Source organism: Perissodus microlepis, chromosome 23 (assembly GCF_051167445.1).
Source record: "Perissodus microlepis isolate ML-2025 ecotype Zambia chromosome 23, ASM5116744v1, whole genome shotgun sequence".
Lineage (NCBI taxonomy): Eukaryota > Metazoa > Chordata > Actinopteri > Cichliformes > Cichlidae > Perissodus > Perissodus microlepis.
In genome coordinates, this window is record NC_140482.1 from 37,969,893 (window position 1) to 37,991,834 (window position 21,942).

At 42.0% G+C, this 21,942-nt stretch overlaps 1 protein-coding gene across 13 annotated transcripts; it reads left to right on the forward strand.

Annotated features, from left to right (window-relative positions):
* Window positions 1-728: 728 nt before the first annotated feature.
* cbarpb (CACN subunit beta associated regulatory protein b) lies at window positions 729-18,353 on the forward strand. 13 transcript variants are annotated; one of them, XM_084921377.1, is made up of 11 exons: window positions 729-1,001; window positions 1,859-2,059; window positions 2,897-2,969; window positions 4,018-4,157; window positions 7,612-7,673; window positions 10,495-10,657; window positions 11,123-11,294; window positions 11,624-11,746; window positions 12,220-12,454; window positions 12,945-13,134; window positions 14,085-18,353. In XM_084921377.1, exons 3-11 carry the CDS (start codon window positions 2,922-2,924, stop codon window positions 15,601-15,603), a joined length of 2,652 nt encoding a protein of 883 aa, XP_084777503.1. In that variant the 5' UTR covers window positions 729-1,001; window positions 1,859-2,059; window positions 2,897-2,921; the 3' UTR covers window positions 15,604-18,353. The 13 variants fall into 13 exon arrangements, with proteins under 13 accessions (XP_084777503.1, XP_084777502.1, XP_084777504.1 ...); XM_084921370.1 differs by having other exon boundaries at window positions 730-1,001; window positions 4,012-4,157; XM_084921371.1 differs by having other exon boundaries at window positions 730-997; window positions 4,012-4,157.
* The last annotated feature ends 3,589 nt before the right edge of the window (window positions 18,354-21,942 follow it).

A 21,942-nucleotide genomic window follows, 5' to 3' on the forward strand; every position in this document is an offset into this window, starting at 1 on the left:
CGCCTGCCAGTGTCTCTGTGTGTTTTTAATGTCAAACATATTTACATATATTGATATACAGAATGTAGTCAGTATGATTTATGAAGGGTTATACATAAAATTAAATAAAAATGGGTCGTTTTGTAAGTATCTTAATGATCCTGCATTAGTTTACCTCTGTGTCCTTGATTATAATCTATCCAGTCCTTTTTGGCCACTATGATATCTTCATAGAACTGTTATGTTATATTTTTTGGAATTTGTGCTGCCCTCTTGACCAGGTAGTTCTAGAAAAAACATATTTGCAGTGTCAGTGAGACTTTTATCTGGATATATGAAAGTCCCTTTGCCATAAACTGATTCCAACTTCTGCCTTGTGACAGGACAGTTCTTACTGATGAAAGATATGACTGTCTCAACCATATGTTTGACGATTAAAGGCCAACGAGTCATGTTCATATACCAGCAGTCATTATTTGGCAAATACTGTAAATCACAGAAACCCACCGGTAGCTTGGCCGAGGGATAAAGTTTAGTTGTAGTATTCCACTCGCAGGGTTCCACAAACGCAAGCACACACACACACACGCGCGCGCGGGCGCGAGTAAATGAGATCATATGAGCCTACTTATGCTTCAATAATTTTTCTCACTCTAGAGGTTCAGTGAGTGCATTTGCCAAAAAAAAAAAGAATAAGTAAGCATATGAGACACGTTTCCTTGACTGTGTGACATGGTTTATATTAACACAGAGCAGAGACACTCAGGCTTCCCTGACTCCTCTAACGCAGCTGTGGAGACTAAACTGTGCTTCAGGATATTTCTGACATCCGTCACTTGGGCTTTACCTCGCTCCTTTAGTCACGTGATGCGCCTCTGACTGGGTGGTGGGCGTGTGTTAAGCGGTGGGGTTTCATTCATAAATACTTTTAGCCTTAAAGTCCACATTAAAGTGATCACGGAAGAGTTCCGCGTTATTGACTTCGCCCCTCCACTCCCGCATGGACCAGGATAGTTGGGTAGGTGAGTGCTTACCGTCGCCGCGTGCCTACTTTTGTGTGTGCTCGTGCACCCAATTCAAAATCGTGAGCTGCCTTTCTCCTCTCTGTACACCAAGATCTACGTAAACGGCTTTGTTGTTTTCTAACCAGTTTTTAAGGGTGGGTTTCATTTCCTTCGATAATGTGACTGCACTTAGAAAAAAAAGAGAGCGAGATTGTTATCGCTTAAACCTTCAGTAGGAAACATCTGCCAGAGAAAATCCCCATTAATTTGTTCCAGGGAAAAATATTGCCCTTTGTAGCTACAAGAGACAGCATTCTTTATGCTTTTTCTACTGCAGCAATCTATTTTAATAAACTACTTATTACATGATTTAAATAAAAAGATATCCATGCTTTGTTCTATGGAGGACGGAAACGAGATAATATTTTTTAAAGATACAAAATATTAAAGTGAGAACGATGCACTGTATGATAGCAGTATTGCACTTGGTAATGCTTGAATTTTGTTAAGCATGACTGGATACTGACTGGTATTGCTGGGACACCTGTGTCTTGCCATCTGCTGTGGGAATACTGATATCATCGGGATTTGCAACAACGCAAAAGTAAGCAGTCCTCAGTAAAGTGTGAGGATGCACTGATTTTCAGCTTACCTTCATGGATTTCTTAATTTTTGAGTGCAGGTCAATAAAAGTAGTATATCTGTTGTTTACTTCCTGTTACCAAAGACGTGCTGGGAGAGGTTTTCATTGCATTTATTTTAAATTGTAAGTAATTTTTGATGATGCTTAATGTTTTAGGAACATCCCAAGAAGATGTTTCATTAATACGAAATCCCTACTATTTGCGGCTTGAACAATGTGTGTTTGTTATCAGCCATGCAGCACTACCGTCCTGTTGCTCTGAGGCCAGTGGGTCGGCCCTGAGGGGGAACACCGCTGCTCAGGCTCAGTTGGCTGGGTGCGCTGAGGTGGCTCAGGATGCAGCAAGGGAGCTGAGGAGGAGACTCCTGAGCTACAGCCTGGCACACACATTCAGAGCTGCTACTGCTGCTGCTGCGTACTGCCCTCCACCAGGGTAAGATTACTGTCTGATAGGAAGCAGGATGTGGTACAGTACTGCAAAGGAAAGCATTCTGACCACAGACTGATGTGCTTTCTGTAAAACTATTCATGCTTGGACAGTGGACGCAGGGCTTTAGATGGGCTGGCAGAAAAGAGCTCGGCTATAGCTTACAGGTTGTGGTGCTGAAGTTGAGCACCGCAGTGACTGGCAAGCGAGCAAGGCGTGCTGATTGCTGCTGGCATGTTGCTTCTCCCTTGCTGGGTGAGTAGATCCATCCAGGGTTAGTGTGTGTGCGTATGCGTGGGCGTCTGGTGCAGCAGTAGCAGAATTAATGGCTGTGATCTGTAAGAGCAAGAGCCAGCAGCGGTAGTGGAACTCAGCTGCGGGAGCCAGTATTTAGTAAGAGTTGCTGTTTCTCTCTGTTCCCTGTGTGTGTGTGTCTGTGTGTGGGGGAGGTAGATAGAGTCTTTGGACTGATATGGAATTATGGGTGATGATTAACAGCCAAGATGCTAAAGCTTACATGTTCTGTCGGACTCTACGCATGCGTACAAGAACAACATACCCATTTGGTTTCTTCCTCTTCTTCCAGTCTTTCATGACTGTTTTGAAAAGATTGTTATTTGCTGTCACTGGCTGTCACACAGATTACACATTACAATAATTTCCATGTTATTACACATCAGCCTGCATGGCTGTTTTAGGCTTATATGCTCAGTATTTCTGGATTTATTGACACAGATAGAATGCAGCACATTTGGAGGCTGACTTTGTGATTTGATGCACATCTCCAGTTACAGTCATTTCCTTTGTGTATTTGTGTGTGTTTGTGCATGTGTTATCTCTCAGGGGGACTCTCTAGTTGGCCTGGACCATGAGCAATGAGTCTACCGTCTGGAACAGCCTACCAGAAAACTCCACAGTAAGTCTGCCTTTCACCAATGGCTTATTCTCAAACTTCCTGTATGTCCTGCATGTGTGTGTGTGTCTGTGAGACGCCCAGCACCAGAACCATACTTTCTCCCCATATTCTCTTCTGGCTGGATGACCGGCTAATGGAGAACATCCTGACCTGGACCTGAAATAATTAAATCTCTGATCTAATCTCAGCTTTGATTTCCCCTTGCAGAGAAATTACAGTGTGACATCAGAGTCTAATGCTCATTAACACTTGCAGAGTGTTCTCCATCGCAGAGCTCAGAACAATACTCCACCTATTCATCATGTTTCTGAAATCAAGTCTATTATCCTTGTATCATTTTGTCATCTATCACTTTATTAAAATACTTTAAAGTACCGTTATGCAGCTGACATGAGCCAAATCAAACTTACGACGGGAACACATTTTTGCTTTTAAAACAGAAGGAAAAAAGTAAAATTTAACTTCAGCGACGTGTCTCCTAATGTACACTTAATTCACTCAGCTGCAGTCCTTGCTGTGAGAGCTCTCCCATAGCTAAAGGTACACTGTAGACAGGTTAATAGCCCTGGCATGTATTGATTCATTGCACTGTTGTATTTATAGATTTACTTTATGCAGACCAACCAAGCAGCAGGACTAAATCAATCCCGTGAACTCCACGGTGCGACTGCGAACATAAAACGCCTGCAAATCTAGTCTACTACTGAGGTGTCAGGCTTTTCATGTTTCAATGTTTAAAACCAAAAGACTGTAAATCATTCAAAGTAAACCTGCACGGTGCACACTTCTGCATGGCGTTGCATATTTGGTGCAATTTCTGCCATCAGGCATGATATGTATGACTTTATTTTAGCAAGAGTAAAAATAAAAGGCGAAAAATCATAGTGAGAAGAGTGGAGGTGTGATTTTTTTTTCCTTTGTACCTCTGTCTATCAGCCCAGAACGACACAGCATTAATCATCAGTGAGTGTTTCAGTGCCTACTTTGGCAACACAGGAAACTTCACTTCTCTAATTTGCAACATGTTGCTCCCTCTTTTGAGACTCAGGAGATCCCACTCGAGGTTGAGGAGCAGCAGGATGGTTATGTGCTCCTCCTGGTGATCCTCTCCATCTTCTTGGTAGGAACACTGACATTCATCTCTGTCTTCCTCTTCGCTTGCCGCCGTGGAGGGAAATGCTGTGCCAGGTGGGACACAAAAATTATGTATTTCTTTTCTCGGAAAATTAAAAAATAAAATAAAATAAAAAATATACATATATATATATATATATATATATATATATATATATATATATATGAACTAATAACCTTATAAGGCTTGTGATGCCCACACTGTATCTCAGTGCATTTGATTCACCTGTGGTTATTTTGAGATTAACTTTTATTATAATATTTTAGGCTGTTGCTGTTGTCACTGTTAGCACCAAGCAACAATACAAAACTCTACATCCTTGAAAATTTCAAAAAACTTGAAATCAACAGCCCTTGAAATCCACAATTTAAAAAAAGAAAAGAAAAAAGATTCAGGTGCACAGGTGTTGTTTTACCGAGCAGCATAAAAGTCTTTTGTTCACAGAGACTGCTCTCATGCTTTCATGCAACTGCTATTTCGAGACAAACCAGTTCTTCTATCAAATCTGTATACATGCATAATAGATAAAGCTTATTGCAAATGACGCTAACAGCATCCTGTAATATTATCCAGTTCTTCACTGTGACGTCATTAACAGGCAAAAAGTGAGCCATCAAACAAATGAAAGCATCTTTGTAACACAAAAAAGCTATATTGCAGTAGGTGGTAAGAAAATAAATGTTGCCCTACTGTGACATCTCAGCATGTTAAAGCAGAACAACTCATTATACATGTCTTCCATTTGAGTGTTGAGACTCCCATGAGGCTGCTATGAGAACACCTTAGTGGAAAGACATTCAATATTCATGCTTATTTATTTGCGTGTTTATTGTACAGCAAGATGGCTGACCCTCGAGACTCTTTGTCCATCTCTACAGCAGCACACATTATCATGTATACTTGAATACATGAGTGCACAGCACCTAGATGCAGATAAACAAAGAGCCCAGAGGCTGAGGCGTGAAAAGCCTGGGAGAGAGCAAAAGGAGAATCGGACAGATCAGTACAAATGATGAGTGTAATGAGATTTCATAGACGCCATCGGCAGTGATTAATCTTGCGTTTCAAACGAGTGCTGTGTGTGCACCGCTGAGAATATGTACACACAAACTCATGGGCATACCCTGAACGGGAAAGGAGGAGCCACAGAGGAAATGAAAGACAAGGAGAAGCACAGATCTGAGTGGAAAGAAAATTCCCTTAAGTCACTTCACACCCACACAATGCACACCAACATACACCCACCAACATACACACACACACGCACACATACAACTTGTATCTCTGCACAACTCTTTTTCAGTTTCTTTTTTCTGCCTCATCAACTAGACCCTGTGTATGGGATTTAAGCAGCGCTGTGGAGGATTATAAGCTACTAAAGATGTTAAAACAAAAAAGGGCTGCATAAAGATATGCTTATAGAGTAACAGACACTCTATCTGCTAAACAAAATGACCTTTATTGTGCATCTCCTCTGCGTCCTTAAAGATGAGTGTAAGTGTACAATCCAATAAAGCATCATGCTTTATCAGTTCAAGAAGTCCCCTGGCCCTGAAGGTTATCAAGTTACTGGCAATGATTTAGGCATTCATTGATTACACACCCAAGCAGGCCATTTATATAAAAAGCACAGTGAACTTTTAGTCCTAATAACTTATTCTGATAGTTGTTTGATCGCTGAATTTGTAAGCTGTTCACATGCAAGTGTATTAATAAAGCACAAGAACTCAATGTATAAATGTAACAGTGACTCAAGTGAGAGGCGTGACACTGAAAGAATTTTGCAACAGCAATGATGATGGAGTATAACTTCCAAGGAGAAAAACATTGTTAAAAAACGTATTTTGGGACCAAAAAACACCATTTTAAGCAGCTTGCATCAGATTTGACTGGAATCGCAGTTTTTCTGTCCTCCACACAAAACCATGCGTACACATCTTCCCACTCAAGCACTGTTATTTATAAAAGAAGTACATATGTATGTTTTTGAAACAGTATCAATCCTTTCATGGAAATGTGTAATATTTCCATGAAAGGGGCACTCTGTCAGTGCGCCCCAGGGCAGCTGTGGCTACAATGTAGCTTGCCATTGCCGGTGTGTGAATGTGTGTGTGAATGGGTGAATGACTGAATGTAGTGTAAAGCGCTTTGGGGTCCTTAGGGACTGAGTAAAGCGCTATACAAATGCAGGCCATTTACCATTTACCATAAGGGAAGCAGAAAAAACCTATTATGCTAAATTCCCACTCAACATTTAAATTCTTGGACTCTTCTAGAGTAGTTCTAAATAATCCTTATTTGTCTTATAATGTGTCTTAGAGCAGCTTCTTACTTGATCATCTGTCTGAAATTAGCTGCTTTAGCTTCCTCATCCCTTTGAGCTACCTTGTTTCTGATTGGATGACCCTTACAAACAGAGTGTTTCACTTCTGTAGTCACGGCCAGAGCTATGTGCTTTGGTTGACCATATTAAGTATATCTACTCTGACCAACATCACACAGAGCCAAGAAAGAGAAAACTGTCAGAAACAGAGGGGATGGAGCAGCCTGAGACTTTAGTGCACAGGGTTTACTTGCACATGAACAGATGCGTGTTGTTTAATATGAGCAGCCATTGTAACAGCATAATTGTGACAAAATGAGGTAAGCCATAATATGTTACATTTAACATACACAGAGCATGCATTTTTAATATACACCTGTTCAGACACATACCTCTATTTCAATAATTAAAATGTACCATTAACAAATGTTAATGTGAAGAATGCAGTATGTAATAAATTCTGTGAGGTTCTTATTTATTTATTTATTGGAGGGATGAACTGTGCATATTTTAAATAGCTGCTTCTGTCGAAAATTGTTGAGGATAAGGATGATTGCTTTGACAATACTGAAGGATCTCTGTAGTCTCAGAAAAATTCATTTTTTTTCTTTTTTTTGAACTTACTGAGTTGACAACTTGCATTACTTTTCTCCTTTCAGAATTTTGTTCTATTTGTGATAGCAGAACTGGGACCACCAAATATAACACAGGGACTTTTCTCTGAATTTTACATTTGGTGAAAATGTGCTTCTTCTTTGCTGTTGTCTTATTAGCCTTCGTCTAATAATCTGCAGTGGAAACAGCGCTTTTACATCATGAGTGTTTACAACCTTCCATGGACAAGGACAGAACGAGGCTTGTGCACATGTGACCATTTATGGTGATGGACTTGTATAAAGGAAGGCCACGCATAAGTGCAGTTTCATAAGTCTGACAAAAAAAATGCAACATTTCTGCTTTCGTGCAAAGACACAGTTTTAAGTGTATCACCACAGACTGCCACGCATGTGGCCCCAGGTGCATTATTTTGACTAAGCTGAAGGTCAGATAGTAACACTGATCATAAGGCCTTGGTCTGTGGTGTCCAGAGTGCCTGCCTGCATCAGCGGGGTCCATCAGATGAAAGACAGACTTCAGGGGTAATCATGTCACTGCATTGATCTGAATGTTTTTGTGTGCCCCAGGGCCAGCAATGACCCTGAGAAAACCAACAACACCTACTTGGAGGAGTCTCAGCCCACCCATGGTAAGAGAAAAAAGGACTAAAAAAAGGAAGGAGAAATGTGAGGGAGGGCTAGAGAAGGAGACAGGAGAGAAAGAGGCGAGTAAGTGAGTGAGGGAGAAGTAATGGAGATGGGGAAGCTGTGAACTGGAGAGATGGGATGATGGCATGGATATTTTTATCATGTCAGCACAAATGTGTAATGTCTATTCCATTAAAATATTGTGATCTCATCCCAATTAGCTGAAATAGCTGTGCAATTCCAGGAACACATTTTGACATTGTGTTACCAGTGAATGCTATCTGTGTCAAGTGAACAAGATATATTAGAGGCAGCATGTGTTTTGTACCACACTACTTTTGCAGTGCATTTAGTTTTCCAGTATTTGGGGGGCATTTTACAGTTTTATTACCAGTGTTGGGACTAACGCGTTATTAAGTAACGCGTTACAGTAACTACGTTATTATTGTGGTAACGAGCACGGTAACTAGTTATTATGCCAAAACCAGGAACGCGTTACTCGTTACTGGGATTTAAATAGGCTCGTTATTCGTTACTTCGTGTGGTGGCTATCGCGGAGCTTCCACAGATTCAATAACATTAGCAAGTGGTGGAAGCCAGCAGGTGGATGAGGGAAAGGGAGGCAAGAGGAGAGACCCAAAGCAGCCGCCGGTCCGAGTATCAGGTGAACTGAACTTCAGGTAAGAAGTTATGACCTGCAGTCTATCTGAGTCACATATAAATCAAGTTTAGGTGGAGTTTATTTTCGTTATGCTGACTTTTTCGTACTGCGTGCTAGCTAGCATGACGGAGTTTCTATACAGCTGGGTGGTGCTATGTTACTGATGTTGAACTTTATTTTGTTCATATGGTTAATTATTAGAGTTGCCAACTGTCCCGTAAAAAACTGAATCGTCTCGTATTAAGAGAAAATATTACGGGTTTCGTATTGAGGTGAAAAGGAACATTTTGTCCCGGACTTCAGCTACAATGAAAAAGACACAAAGCTGGAGTTATTCTGTGTTTACGCTGCACAGCTGCCTCTTCTCCTCTCATTCGCTCCCCTCCCTCTCCTGTTTCTACTTCAATCATGAAACTGATCAATGATCAGCTGATCGGCTTTTCTCTCTTGTTTATTTATCGCCTACTTTGCGCCAGAAAGAGGAAACCAGCGGATGTCGCGCTAAACAACAGCAGCACGTTTAAGCTTGATCAGCTGTTGTTAGAATTTATTTAATATTACTTTCTAGTATCAGCTGATGTTTGCTGGAGCCACAGCTGTAAAAGCTGCTGGTCATGATGTCGGTTTGGATATGTGGTGAGATGGAAACATGAAGATGAAACCAGGAGATGTCCTTACTGAATCATCAGAGCTGAACAGGTGATGGAGAAACAGGTTTGCCTTTTAGGTGACATGAATGAGTTGAAGGGAAGTTATGAACTGTTTCTGAGAGACAAATAACACCAGGATCCTTTTTTTACTTAGCTGACAGCTGGTAACTGTGCAGGGGCGGGTCTAGCAAAGTGTTGCCAGGAGGCAGGTAGGGCATTAACAGGGAGAGGGGGGCACAAGGAAATACTTTTCTTTCTTATTCTCATTTAAAATGTCTCGCTTTTAAAAAAATAATTATCTGAGTCTTACAACAAACGATTGATAGATTAATGCATATATACCATCAGAACAGTGTACATCACTGTCACAACAGCGTTTGTTTTCATTCAAAGGCTTTATGATTTTTCCTATAATGGTGGGCCGGTCTCTAGTCAAATTCCCCGGGATGATTTTTTTTTTGTCCCAGTCCAGCCCTGTAAGCAGCTCATCTGCAGTCTGGTGTTACCTACATCTTCCTATTCAGAAGGCAGAATTTCCGAGTTCTGAGTACAATCGAAAGCACCACGACTGCAGTTTTTGTGTTGGATGTAAAAAGCAGGCTAGAATCATGCGGCGGTCAACGACGGTCCAGGCGTGGGATTTCTCTCGTGGAAGTGTGCACATTATTTTTTTCCTTTCTATTGGTAGGTGGCACAGTGCACTTGTGGCAAGTAAGCAAGCTAGAAGACTGGCAGTCTGGCTGGGTATCCAGTTACAGAAGCAACACATTAACAAGAGAATTCTGAGTAAAACCAAAGTTACTTTCCCTAGTAACTAGTTACTCTGAAAGTAACGAGTAACTTGAAGTAACTGAGTTACTTTTGATAGAAGTAACTAGTAATGTAACTAAGTTACTAATTCAAAGTAACTTACCCAACACTGTTTATTACACAGTGCAATAGAGGAAACGAGTAGGAAGAGAGGTCCCCATGGGGACTTGAATCAGACACGTTTTCTTCAGCGCTGTAATATGCTGTGTATTCATCCTAATGTAATATTAAACACCGCTCGTTACATGAACCCAGCACACGAGTCTATGTAATTCATCCCAGGGAGGACATGAATGCTTTTGCAAAATTTGAAGGCAATCCATTAAAATAACTGCTCAGACACAAAACCACACTGACACATTTCACAGCGGTCTAAAAAACAGGAGATGAAAGTGGGAACTTCCTCTGGGGAGCATGATTTTTACAAAGTTTGGCATCGGCCCATCTTAGGTAGAGAGCAATTTTCAGTGAATGAATTAAAACTGTATCCTGTTAGTCAGATTGGAGTAAAACATACCAAAGTCAGTGGGATTCATAAATGGTATTTCCATATTTCACTTTGTACTAGTGCAGTTTATTCACTGACTGACAGACCAGCATTACAGCTGAACTCACACACTTACTTCTATTCTTCTATTGTTCTGTCCTTGTGCTCTTGCTATTTATGTAATTATCGTTCTCCTCTTCCTTCATTCTGGGCAGAAATCACCATCAGGGTGGATGAGTCAGACTGCCTGTCCATGGCCAGTTCTCATGACCAAGAAACAGAGCGTTTCCTCTCCACGGGCCCCACAGGCCGTCGCGTCTCCTTCAATGAGGCTGCGCTCTTCGACCACGGCAAGAAAACCCAGGAGAAAGGCCGCAGGTTAGAAAGCCAACACAAACAAAGCAGCCCACATTTGTAAATCTCTGTGTTGTTGAATCGGCATTCACCACTCACTGATGTAGGTTCACGCCAGTGTTTAATTCTTTGTGAGCTCAAAGTATCTAAACCTTTTACTGTGTCCCACGTTTCTTACTTTAGAGTTCAGAATAAAATCAGTCTGCATTATGTATGCTTCGGACACAAAAAGCTCTCACCCTTTGTTATTACTTCACTGCCCTACTTTTCCCTTAAAGCTCCGACTCTAAAATACAAATTTTTCTTTAAGCCTAAATCTAGAAATCATGGTAGTTCTAATGGGTTTGAAGTCAAATATCTCCCCTTGGTCGTTTCCCTCTTATACAAAGATAAGCTTCATGATTCAACACTCATGAAGAATTCATGCAACTCATGTCTCATCTTGCAGCAATTTATAGTTTTTTAGTAACTCAGCGTTCTCCACCTCAGGTACACTCTGACGGAGGGTGACTTTCATCATCTGAAGAATGCCCGGCTCACAAACCTCCACATACCTCCTCCGGCCCTCAAGATAGTCACCATCCACGAGTGCGACTCTGTGGAGAACACCATCACGATGACAACGCGCCCTGTTGCTAAGTCAGCCCTTTCCATCTTCCAGGTGACAGCCTTGACCTGCCATTCGTACTGATGTAACAATAGTCATTAGTATTCACCAGGGCCAATTAAAACATCTTTTATTTGGGTCAGGTCAAGAAAATCCGGCAACCTAATGAGTCCAAACATAGGGTTCAGGGATCATTTCAACAGACCCAGCATTAATTTTCCATTTAGGTAAAGCTGGGATGACAGCCTAGAAGGAAATCTGTCCTTGAAATTAATTGATATTTGGTACTTTAACACAAAAAATAAACTTTTCTAAAAGAATGTAAATGCACAGCAGTTATGCATAAGATAACAAAGTCTAGTTTTATTTGTGCTTTCCTGCAGCCAATGCTGTGTCCCTTGCCACAAACAGCGTTGACCAGCCTGAGTGTCAGTCCAAGCTGTGCCCTCCCTGGAGATGCTCTCAACTCTGTGGTGGACAGCACCAAAGAGCCAAGCTCCACTTCTGTGAGTAAAATATATCAATATATATTATTTTACATCACCTTGTTAATATATTTTTTTGTGCAAAGGCTGGTGTCACACAACATTTTTATTGCTGAGGAGCCACACAGTAAAGATACATGAATCCAAAGGCCTTCTAGATGCTGAGCATGCATATAAATGATTTGTAAGAGGTCGTGCGATGAAAAAAAGTAAACAAGGCATTAGTTTAGAATCTAGGTCAACATAGAGTTTGTGGAATGAATATTTAGTCATTTGTAGAGTGATACATTTTCTTAAGTCAGTCAGTCTTTACACCCACAAGCCAGTCAACAAGTGAGTCATCCACACAGACATTAGAGGGTCACGTAGCCTGAGGGAGGACCAGCAAGAATGATGGCTGATGGGTAAACAAGGAACATCACTGTCAAATAGGATTTTACACGGACTACTACTCTTGGCAGGTTTTCTTTTTGACTATGTTTTTCTCTGCTCAGATTGAAATGATGGGAGTGGGGCCTCGGGGCAGAGGCAGCAGTGTCAGTGTGGGAGAATCAGCAGTGCTGGGGAGCGGTGCCTCTCCTGCTGGTGGCGGTGCAGGCCAGAGGCCTGTGCTGCAGTTCCTTACTAAACTGCGGCGCCATGCTAGTCTAGAGGGGGCCAGTCCCTACTTCAAGATCAAGAAATGGAAGCTGGACAGCAGCCAGAGAGCATCGAGTCTGGACACCAGAGGTAATGGATGGTATCTCTGTGATATTCTTTTTTAGAAAAATCAGTACCAGTGCAGCAAGAAAGTACAAATAGTTCTTCCTGGTTCTGGACTTTTATTTTTTTGGTTTATTTGTGTGTGAAGTATTTGTGCCAGCTTTCTCTCTTGGTAAACATACAGCAGGCTTTAGCAACCAACTGTGAGCTGCCTTTTGACTGAGGTGGAGATGTACACACAAGCATAATAGACAGATGGCTCAGTGACGCAAAGATTGGTTGTTCCAAATCAATTTGAGCCCCTGAGTAAATCCTCCACACCGATCCTCCTTATTCTATATACACACTTGTCTGCACGCGCCTCTTCTGTCATACCAAGGGACCTAACAAAAGCCGAAAACATCACAAAATCTTCTCCGCAGTTAATAGAAGCTTTCTGCTGAATTAAATGTTACTTCACTCCTGCTGTCATACACCTATAACTCACAGCTCTTTCTTCATGTGTGATGCGAGCCAGGCTCTCCAAAGAGGAGACAGTTCCAGCGCCAGCGGGCCGCCAGTGAGAGCATGGACCAGGATGACAACGATGCACATCATATAGACCTCATCCAATACATTGCCCGCACCCATGACGTCACCTATCGCCCTAGCCAGCCCACCACATGCCTCCTCTCGCCTCCTTCGACACCACCCCCCTCCCTCGGCAGGTATCTTTAATTCCCTTGCCATTCATCCCGTCCACTGCTTTGCTGCCTTGCACTCATTTCTTTATTTCAGCTAGAAAACCTGTGCTAACTACTTGTAGTAATTTACAACTCAAAGTCCTAATTCTCCACCACAGTGCGTTAACACAAAAGTTCCTAAACTAAATAAAACTGCAACTTATCATCTTGTCTTTTTTAGACTAATTGTTTTTCTATGATCCTTAATTAGATGATATCAGACAATGCAGAGTTAAGTGTGAATACTCTGTAACCAAAGTCTGATCTGTCTTTTCAAACAATGCCATCAGTTTGAGCCACATGGAGAGGATTCCTTGCGGAGAATTGGGACGTGGGGTTTATAACAGGCACACGAAACCATTTCATTGCTGACTTGATAATGTAATGATGTTTTTAAAAGTACGATTATAATATAAGTTTGCAATTATAGCAGTGCAGGTTTTTTTAGGGTTTTATGTTACGCAACAAAAACTGCTAATGCACCATACATATTTTCTTACATAACTATTTATTTTCTTACACTGACTATGAAACAAATCAATGTTTTTGATGTACATTTGTTTTATTGCTGAAAATAAAATCCATTTCTGTGAACAAAGAAATGCAATGATTCTTATGCTCATTTCCTCAGGTCATGTTATGCTCAGTGCATTACGTTTATTAAAATTCCCTGCCCTAAGATGAAAGCACCTTTCCAGAGTTTAAGCAGTTTCAGCTGTTCAGCTAAGATCACTTTAGAGACATGCAGCTGCAACCATTGCAAGTCATGATAATCATTCTGTGCTCTGTGAACACAACCATGTCTCAGATTAACATCCTATTTAGGTAAATGCTCACTGACACTTGTGCTGCATGTCTCTTTGTTTCTCTTCTTCCTCGTCTCTTTATTTCTTTTCATTTTATCTCATCTCTCCATCCCTGTGTGGATACTGCAGGGTAGAGGTAGAGGTGATGGTGGAGCCCAGCTGCAGCCATGGAGGACCAGGGGTGATTGGCCTGTCCCCTGATCCCCAAGAGGAAGCGCTGTCCTTGGCTAGAAGGGAAAGTGCAAACCAATCCGACCCCATTGATCCCCAGGATTCCCAGTCACTTTACAGAGACATCTGGACATTACGTGCAACTCTCGAACAGTACGCAGCCTCTGACCAGAGCAGCAACAATGACAGGAACTCAGTCTGCAGTGATGCTGACAGTGTGTGTTCACTGGGTGGACGAACAGATACAGAAAGAGGTCTCCCCAGCTACCCATCCCAGGATTTAGGGGATGAGGGAGAGGGTGGGGAGGATGACAAGGACTTCTTTGTCTGTATGGATGAGAAGGTGGAGGTGAAGGAGTCAAAAAAGAAGAAACAGAAAAGCACAGACTCAGAGCGAGGGAGTAATGATGGAGAAACGGGGACTCGTAAATTACTGCAGATGGACAGCGGCTACGCGTCGATAGAGGCTCCGTCTCGAGGTCCGGAAGATCTGCGACTTTTTGGGAGCAGCAGCATCACCAGCAGCCCCAAAGACAGAACAGCCCACGAGAAAAGGCATCATTTCACCAATGCAGGGCGAACTGGCACGATAGGTGAGAGTTTTGAATCTCATCTCTTCGAGGAGGAGCCTGAAGATGAGTTGTTGTTGGGTGCCAGTGGAGGAGTTTCCACCGAAACAGGTGCTGGTTCACTGAGGTGGTTTCCATATGGTCATGTGCTCTCTCCTCGAGAAGCTGCACAGCTTCCACCTCAGCATTTAACCCTGCACCGCCGAGACTACAGCATAGATGAGAAGACAGATGCGCTCTTCCACGAGTTTCTCCGCCATGACCCTCAGTTTGATCAGCAGGAGTCCCTGCTAAGAAAGCACCGGTCCCGAATCCACCTACGCAAGCAGTGGCAGCGCCACAAGCAGTGGAGCGATCCTGGTGTCAGACACTTCCAGTCCTCCTTTGAGAGACAGCGGACGCCTCTAAGGAGGGGTGACAGTGTAAACTATCCCCTGGACACAAGCTACCACAGTACGCTGCCCCGCATCGTCAGTGCTCCTGACGAGGAGACGAGCGATGGGACCAGCAGCACACCTGAAACTCCAAAGGTAGAGCTCACAACATCTGAGGATGGAAAAAAGGTGCAGGGCGCCCCTGTCAGAGACACTGAGGACCACACAACCTCTTCCCCTTCGCCTCTTCATCCCTCCATTTCAGAGAAAGATGGAGGACTGACTGAGCTGCCTGACCCTCAGGATGACAGCAGACAGTCTAGCCACCCCTCTGAACCCCCAGATGAGCGTTCATGTCAGCTGCTCGACTCGTCGGGATACGGTCCACAAACCATCACAGCAGAGCTAACAGACAAACTGAGTGCTAACCTGGATGAGAGGTTGTACACGGGCCTTCGCAGGACCAAGGACACGGCTACAGAGTGTGTGACCGTGACAGCCACACATGCTTCTCCGGACCACAGCCCAGTGTAGCAGGGCTCCAATCGTCCTCCTCATCAACCTCCTGTCTGCTAATACACTCATTTCTTTCTGTTTGGTTCGTCTTGCTTCAGTTTGAATTAAACACCAATTCCCAGATAACCGTAGATACAGCTGATCCACCAGAAATGTATCCACTCTCTCCCTGCAAGTGTCAGCATTACAAAGCTGTTGAGTCTTCCCATTTTACAGCTCACTAACATCAACATATCAAAAATCATACAATTTTAGAAATAACTGCTTCCTCATTAAGTGTTTCTTTGTGTGTGTATTCTCTTTATGCCTCTTTTGCTGTCTTTCTGTCTCTGCTCTCCAGTAAAAGTAAATCAAGCTGAGAGCTGCTATGGCCTCTGTACTCCTTGATCCACTGTGAAACCAGGTGCTATTAGACAAGTAGAAGGCTAGTGAAGTGGACAAAACAGTTACCTACCAGTGCTGTGAGAGTAAATACTGTAGTAAAAACATAGTTGTGAATTCAAAGATTGCTTAGAACATCATAATAAAACTATATGAACCATAAATTATCTTGATGTGGCCTATTGCAGGGCAACACAGACCCTTTAAAAAAGTTAAATTAGTTTAGTAGGCTTAGTTCCTTTGAAAGATTGACCCAAATAAGGAAGACACTACGCTACATGGAGTTGTTCAGAGTGGTTGTTTAGATCAGTGGTGTCCAGCCTGTTGGTTGACCGGATGACAGAAAAGGTCAAATTGAGGACATCCTCTATCACCAACTGTGTGATTGAAAATGCTTCTCAGCTTTGTGACACATTTCTTGTTTACTTGTAACTTTTTGTTTAATGAGCAGTGATATATTTTTGTATGTCTAGCTTGCTTAGATGACAGCGAAAACTGATAGTGCGGCAGGTTTAAAAATGAGACGTCCTGTCTGCCAACAGGCAGAACTATCAGACTAGACAAGATCCAGCACTCTGGTGCAATGATTCTTCATCAGTCAAAGATCCATCAGTAATGTACAACTCTGTAAGCTATGACTTTTATTACTTTGGGCAACACTGCACTAAGAATGAGAACAGAGCCAGAGTTGTGTTTAAAGCCATGATAAGAGAAATTACATAAAAGCTATTAGATATGAAGCTACAACTGAATTAATCAGGCCAGCATGTTTTCTCATGCTTACAAAACAAGCTTTATTTGTCAACATATGGCATTCTAATTTCTCCCCCCCTCCTCCTCTAATTTTCTTGAGAAAGTTGACAGTGCAGCAGATTCCTCCCTCGGGGGCTTTATGGCTTCCTGAAAGGTTATAAAACTATCAGAACAAAGTGTCTGTGTTTAAGTCGACTTTTTCTCTCTTATTTTGCTTTTATTTTGCAATAAAAAACAAGCTGTAGCTGTGTCTAAATTAAACAAAAAAACATCATCAGATTAGGCATTTTAGGCAGAGAATTCAATGCAGAATATGCATAAAAGGGAACACTGTAGATGATGGTGTTGAATATTAATCGTACAAGGAAACGGGGACTCCTCCTCGCGTCCCCTGTCTCCCTTTACTCCCTTCTTTGAGGTTGGTGCCATGCAGGCAGTTGAAAGGACTGAAGTGAAATATCCGAGCAGACAACATTATCCTCCTCTCCTTGTTTGGGTGGATGATGATGATGATGCTCCTTTACAGTCTGCCCAAATTAGATCTTTCTCCTCTGTGTGACAGGAGTCTCCTAAGTGGACTCTGAGGCACAGGCTGAGTTTCCTATTACAAGAACAGTGACTGAGAATAAAGGAGATGAACTCAAATAAAGAATAGGGAGCCTAGTGTTTTTTTAATTGCTCTTGTCTTCCCCCCACCCAACACCCACCCTACACACACACACACACACACACACACACACAGACACTGAACAATTATGTCACAATTAAAAACCACAATCCCCTGGAGCAATTTTGTGCCATCAATTATTGTTCTTCCTATGTTGGTGCTAGTTAGTAGGAAGGGAAGAAAATATCAACAAATCCCCCTTTAAGTTAGGATGGAAATGACACCTCCATGCTGATAATTATTCATCCCATCCTGACAGTTAATCTTAAAGAGGAAAACCGCTATGTTTTCCACAAAACGCCCCCCAAAAAGCCAAAATGTCTCAAACGTGAGTCAGTTTGAGACAACAGCAGCCACAAAAGAAAACGGCCATAAGGATTGAACTGAAATCAGTGCATCTGTACAAATATTACAGTTTGCTGTGTATACAAGCACAATATCATAATATCTAGACTGTATCAATATCCTTTATTAGGTTTAGGCAGATATTATATAACTGGGGACACTGTGGTAAATGGTGTTTGTATACTAACCAGTAGCCTGACAAATGCGTTGATGCATAGCAATGTGTTGGTCTGCATGAGTTCAAATTTTAGTGCAAATCTTCATGTTTTCTCAGACTGATGGTACCGATCCAGTCCATATTTAATGCTCAGTTGTTTAATGCAGAAGTCAAAACACTGGTGTGACTAGAGATTTTGTATTTTATGGGATTTAAGAGTCATTCTAGGATGCTGTAAACAACGAGATTTTGTGGAATTTATCTCTTTGAAAGTAGAAGTATTTCTGTATTCCTTGCTTGTTAGTAAACTGCTTATTTTCTCAAAGGAAAAAAGAAAAGATACATTTTCTTAACAACTTTGCTTTTGTTGATCCGAATCTATTGAGCCTTGAGGGACCAAATAATTTTCAAAAAGTGTTATTTTAGGCTTGTTTTCCAATCTGTGAATAAATGAATGAAGCAAAATTGGTTATAGCGTGCCTTATTTCTAGGGAATGGTTGTTAATCAAGGCGTGGGAAAGGATTGCAGATAAGGTTCCCTCTCATGAATCTCATTTCATGTTTTTTTCCCTGTTGCTTAGGCTCATATTGATTTCTTGCCTCTTCTTATCACTTCCTCCAAATAATTGGGAGAGTAAAGCCAAATCCTCTCTGTGATCTACAAAGGGAACTTTTCAAATGGCTGCCTTCCTCTTCACACCTTATAATCTGTCCTTCTGGTATACAATGTAGACTGGAAAAGGATCAGTAAAATACAAAAAAAATCTGTCCCACTGCTTGGTGGTTGGGTGGAAGACACAAAAGTTGATCACAACTCAACACGTAGCCCACACAGCATGTTAGAAACATACTGACGGTACAGAATAAAAAAGGTGAGGGATCGCAAAAGTTGATCTGTTACTAATATGTCCATTCAAAACCCTAAATGTCTACCTCATGGTGCAACAAAAGGAATGAGCAGAGTAGAGCTGCTTCCACACATGATTTCCAAACAGTGGAGAGGATCACTTCTGAATATTTTCAAGAGGTAGTTTCATTGATATGCATGATGACCGGTGGAAATATTCTGTGCAGACCATGTTGGAAGCAGGACAGATGAAAAACAAAGGGGCTACTAACTGCAATATTCTCACACTGGCCTGATCGGACATTAGTTAGATTATGGACCAGGAAACTTGCAGGTTAAAGGCCATTTCGTGTCCAATGCTTCTAAAATACACCTTTGTGTTTACAAGTGCTGCTCTATTAAGTAAGTTCAGGCCAGAAGTGCATCTGTGATTCATCCACAACAGCACAGTAGAAGAATTCTCAAAAAAATAATCTAATAACTGTTGAGATGTTTGAGTCATGCTCACCAGATTACCTTTCATGGACCGACGCCGCAAAAACAAAATAGTGCCATAATATTTTAATATTATAGTTTTGTTTTTTTCTGTTGCAATCTTAATCAAAAACACATGACAACTAACCATTGCAAGTACTGCTGGAGGAAAAGCATGGCTCTGTATACATTTTTGAGGTTGGGGTTAACTTTAAGGAAACCTCCGGTGAACTTATAAGACTGGGAAGTGATGAAAAAAAGAACGATCCAGATTAATGCAAAGTCTGTCTCATCCTGTACAAGCTGGTCAGAGCAGAAGTCACAAATTATCTTGTCAAAGTTTGGGATTCTGCCAACCCACCAATCAAACCATGTATCACAGTCAAAGTAAAGCAAACTGCAGAGTGTTGCTGGCTGAGGTGGAGGAAACTGCAGGGAGAAGAGCAAACAGGCTCCCAGTTCCCTGCTTCAGTAGGCATGCATTTTAAGAGGCATGAAGAAATAACAAGTCAGGGGCTGTATGAGTGCAGACAGTCATATTCTCATGATTAAAATGTTCTACAAGTACTGCAGTAGATATAATGCTATCACTTTAAATAAACACAGAAGAAAATAACCAGTCAAAGCAATAATAAACTGAGAACCAGTGTGACTGTAGTCTGTGTTTTCCTCCCTTAAGCAAGATTGTTTCATGTCATTTGTCCTCGTGGAAAAATACAATTTTCATAATGTACTGTCCTTAGTCAAGTAACTGTCAGTGTATTGATTTAATACACATCACTTTGTGCTTTATAGTGACAGACAGCAGGGAGAAAAGCACAGACTATAAAAAGTGACATTCATTCAGTAAAAAGTGGGAGGTGAATGTGAAGCTTTGGGGAGTCTGACATTAATCTGCTCTGAAAGAGGGAGACAGCTTTGGTCTCTGACTGCCACTCCTCTGTGCTTTTTTCACTCTTTTGCATCATCCTAAAGCTTACCACCACGGTCCCCCTTATATTTGAGCCATTCACTGAGCCAGACATCTCGGGGTTTCCTTCCGTAGGTGTAGACACTTCATCTTCGATGCAGTGTGGCTAATCCAATGAAAAATCCTTTGAGGTTGTTCAAATGGAGTATCCATCTCCAAATTTATGCCAAGTCACCAGCCACCAAGGGAAAAAAAACAAACAATTATGCATTTGTAGTGTCTTCATGTACTAAATGATTGTTTCACATTTTGCAGAATGAACAAAATTTATAATCAGCTAGGCAAAGTGGGACAGTTCATCCAAAGCAGTCTAAAAACTAATCGAGAAGTTCAGTGTTAGCTCTTTGACTTTGAAATGCACTACCATGTCATTTACTCTACACTCTACTTTTTACTTTGTCAATCACATAGTAGCAACTCAGTGCATTTAGGCATGTAGACATGGTCAAGACGACCTCCTGAAGCTCAAACCAAGCAGAATGGTGAAAAGAAGTGATCGGCAGTTCTCTGGCCAAAAAAGCCTTGTGATCAGAAAAGAATGGACAGACTGCTTCAAACCACTCATTACAACCAAGGTTTGCAAAAGAGCATCTCTGAAAGACCAGCACACAGAAAGCAGAAGAAGAACATACTGGGTGCCACTACATATAGGAAACTGAGACTACAATTTGCGTGACCTCATCAAAGTTGGACAATAGGAGATTGGAAAAACATTAGCTGGGCCCCTTAGTACCAACTGAGTGTTGTTTAAACACCACAGCATACCTGAGTCGACTGTGTCCTTTTATGACCACAGTGGGCTCATCGCGTGATGTATGCTACCAGCAGCATGACACATCAGAAACCTATAATCATACCAAACTGGTTTCCTGAACACAACAGTGAGTTCACGGTACTCAAATAGTCTTCACATATCACCAGATCTCAATCCAGTAGAGCACCACTGGGATGTGATGGAACAGGAAATTTGCATCATGTGCCGCCAACAAATCTGCAGCAACTGTGTGATACTATCATGTCAACATGGACCAAAATCTCTGAGAAATCTTTCCAGCGCTTTCTTGAATCTGTGCGACCAAGAATTAAGGCAGCCAGTCCGGTACCTGCAGGGGGTAACTAATAAAATGGCCAGTGGGTGTACACTGAACTTAAATAGCTTCAGATAGACGCAGGCGCTGCTGTGGGGAAATAACTCGTGACCTTGTGTGCAGAGGACTGTGCCTCTTGCTTCTGTGACTTATTTTTCATTCTTGCTGTGTAAACACGAAGCTGGGTTTGATATTATCATGGAAACCTGTTGATTCTTTGTCACTGGGATGTCTAGCAGACTGACAGACTACAACGTGTGAAAAAAGATGCTATGAGATGTTTCAGCTGTCACAGTTTGTTTCAAACTGGTGCAGTAACTTTTCGTCCACAAACACAAACTTACCATCTAGAACCACAAATAGTGACAGCAAATAGCGTTCTTTACTTTGTGCCCTTGCTTCACACATCCACCCACTCGCTGCACAATTAGAGTCTACCTTACACACATGAATGAACACATATTGGCCACCACAATTCTCTCAACCTCCCTGCCTGCTCTCTCTCCAACATAAGAAGCCTGTCAGGGAGATGCTCAGTATTCAGGGATGGTGCTAAGAGGAAAACCCCGTCTCTCCCTCCCTCCCTCCTACCTCATCGCTCCCCTTCATCACCACCGCCACCATCACCTGCTCCTCTGTTCCCCCTCCACCCACACTTTCACCCCGCCTTTCTCC

Bases quoted from the DNA above. Each gene is read 5' to 3' on its own strand.
- cbarpb (XM_084921368.1), top strand. From the start codon at position 10,179: ATGAAAGTGGGAACTTCCTCTGGGGAGCATGATTTTTACAAAGTTTGG. The intron at 10,658-11,122 runs GTTAGAAAGCCA...TCTCCACCTCAG, and splicing joins ACCCAGGAGAAAGGCCGCAG to GTACACTCTGACGGAGGGTG. The intron at 11,747-12,219 runs GTGAGTAAAATA...TTCTCTGCTCAG, and splicing joins AAGAGCCAAGCTCCACTTCT to ATTGAAATGATGGGAGTGGG.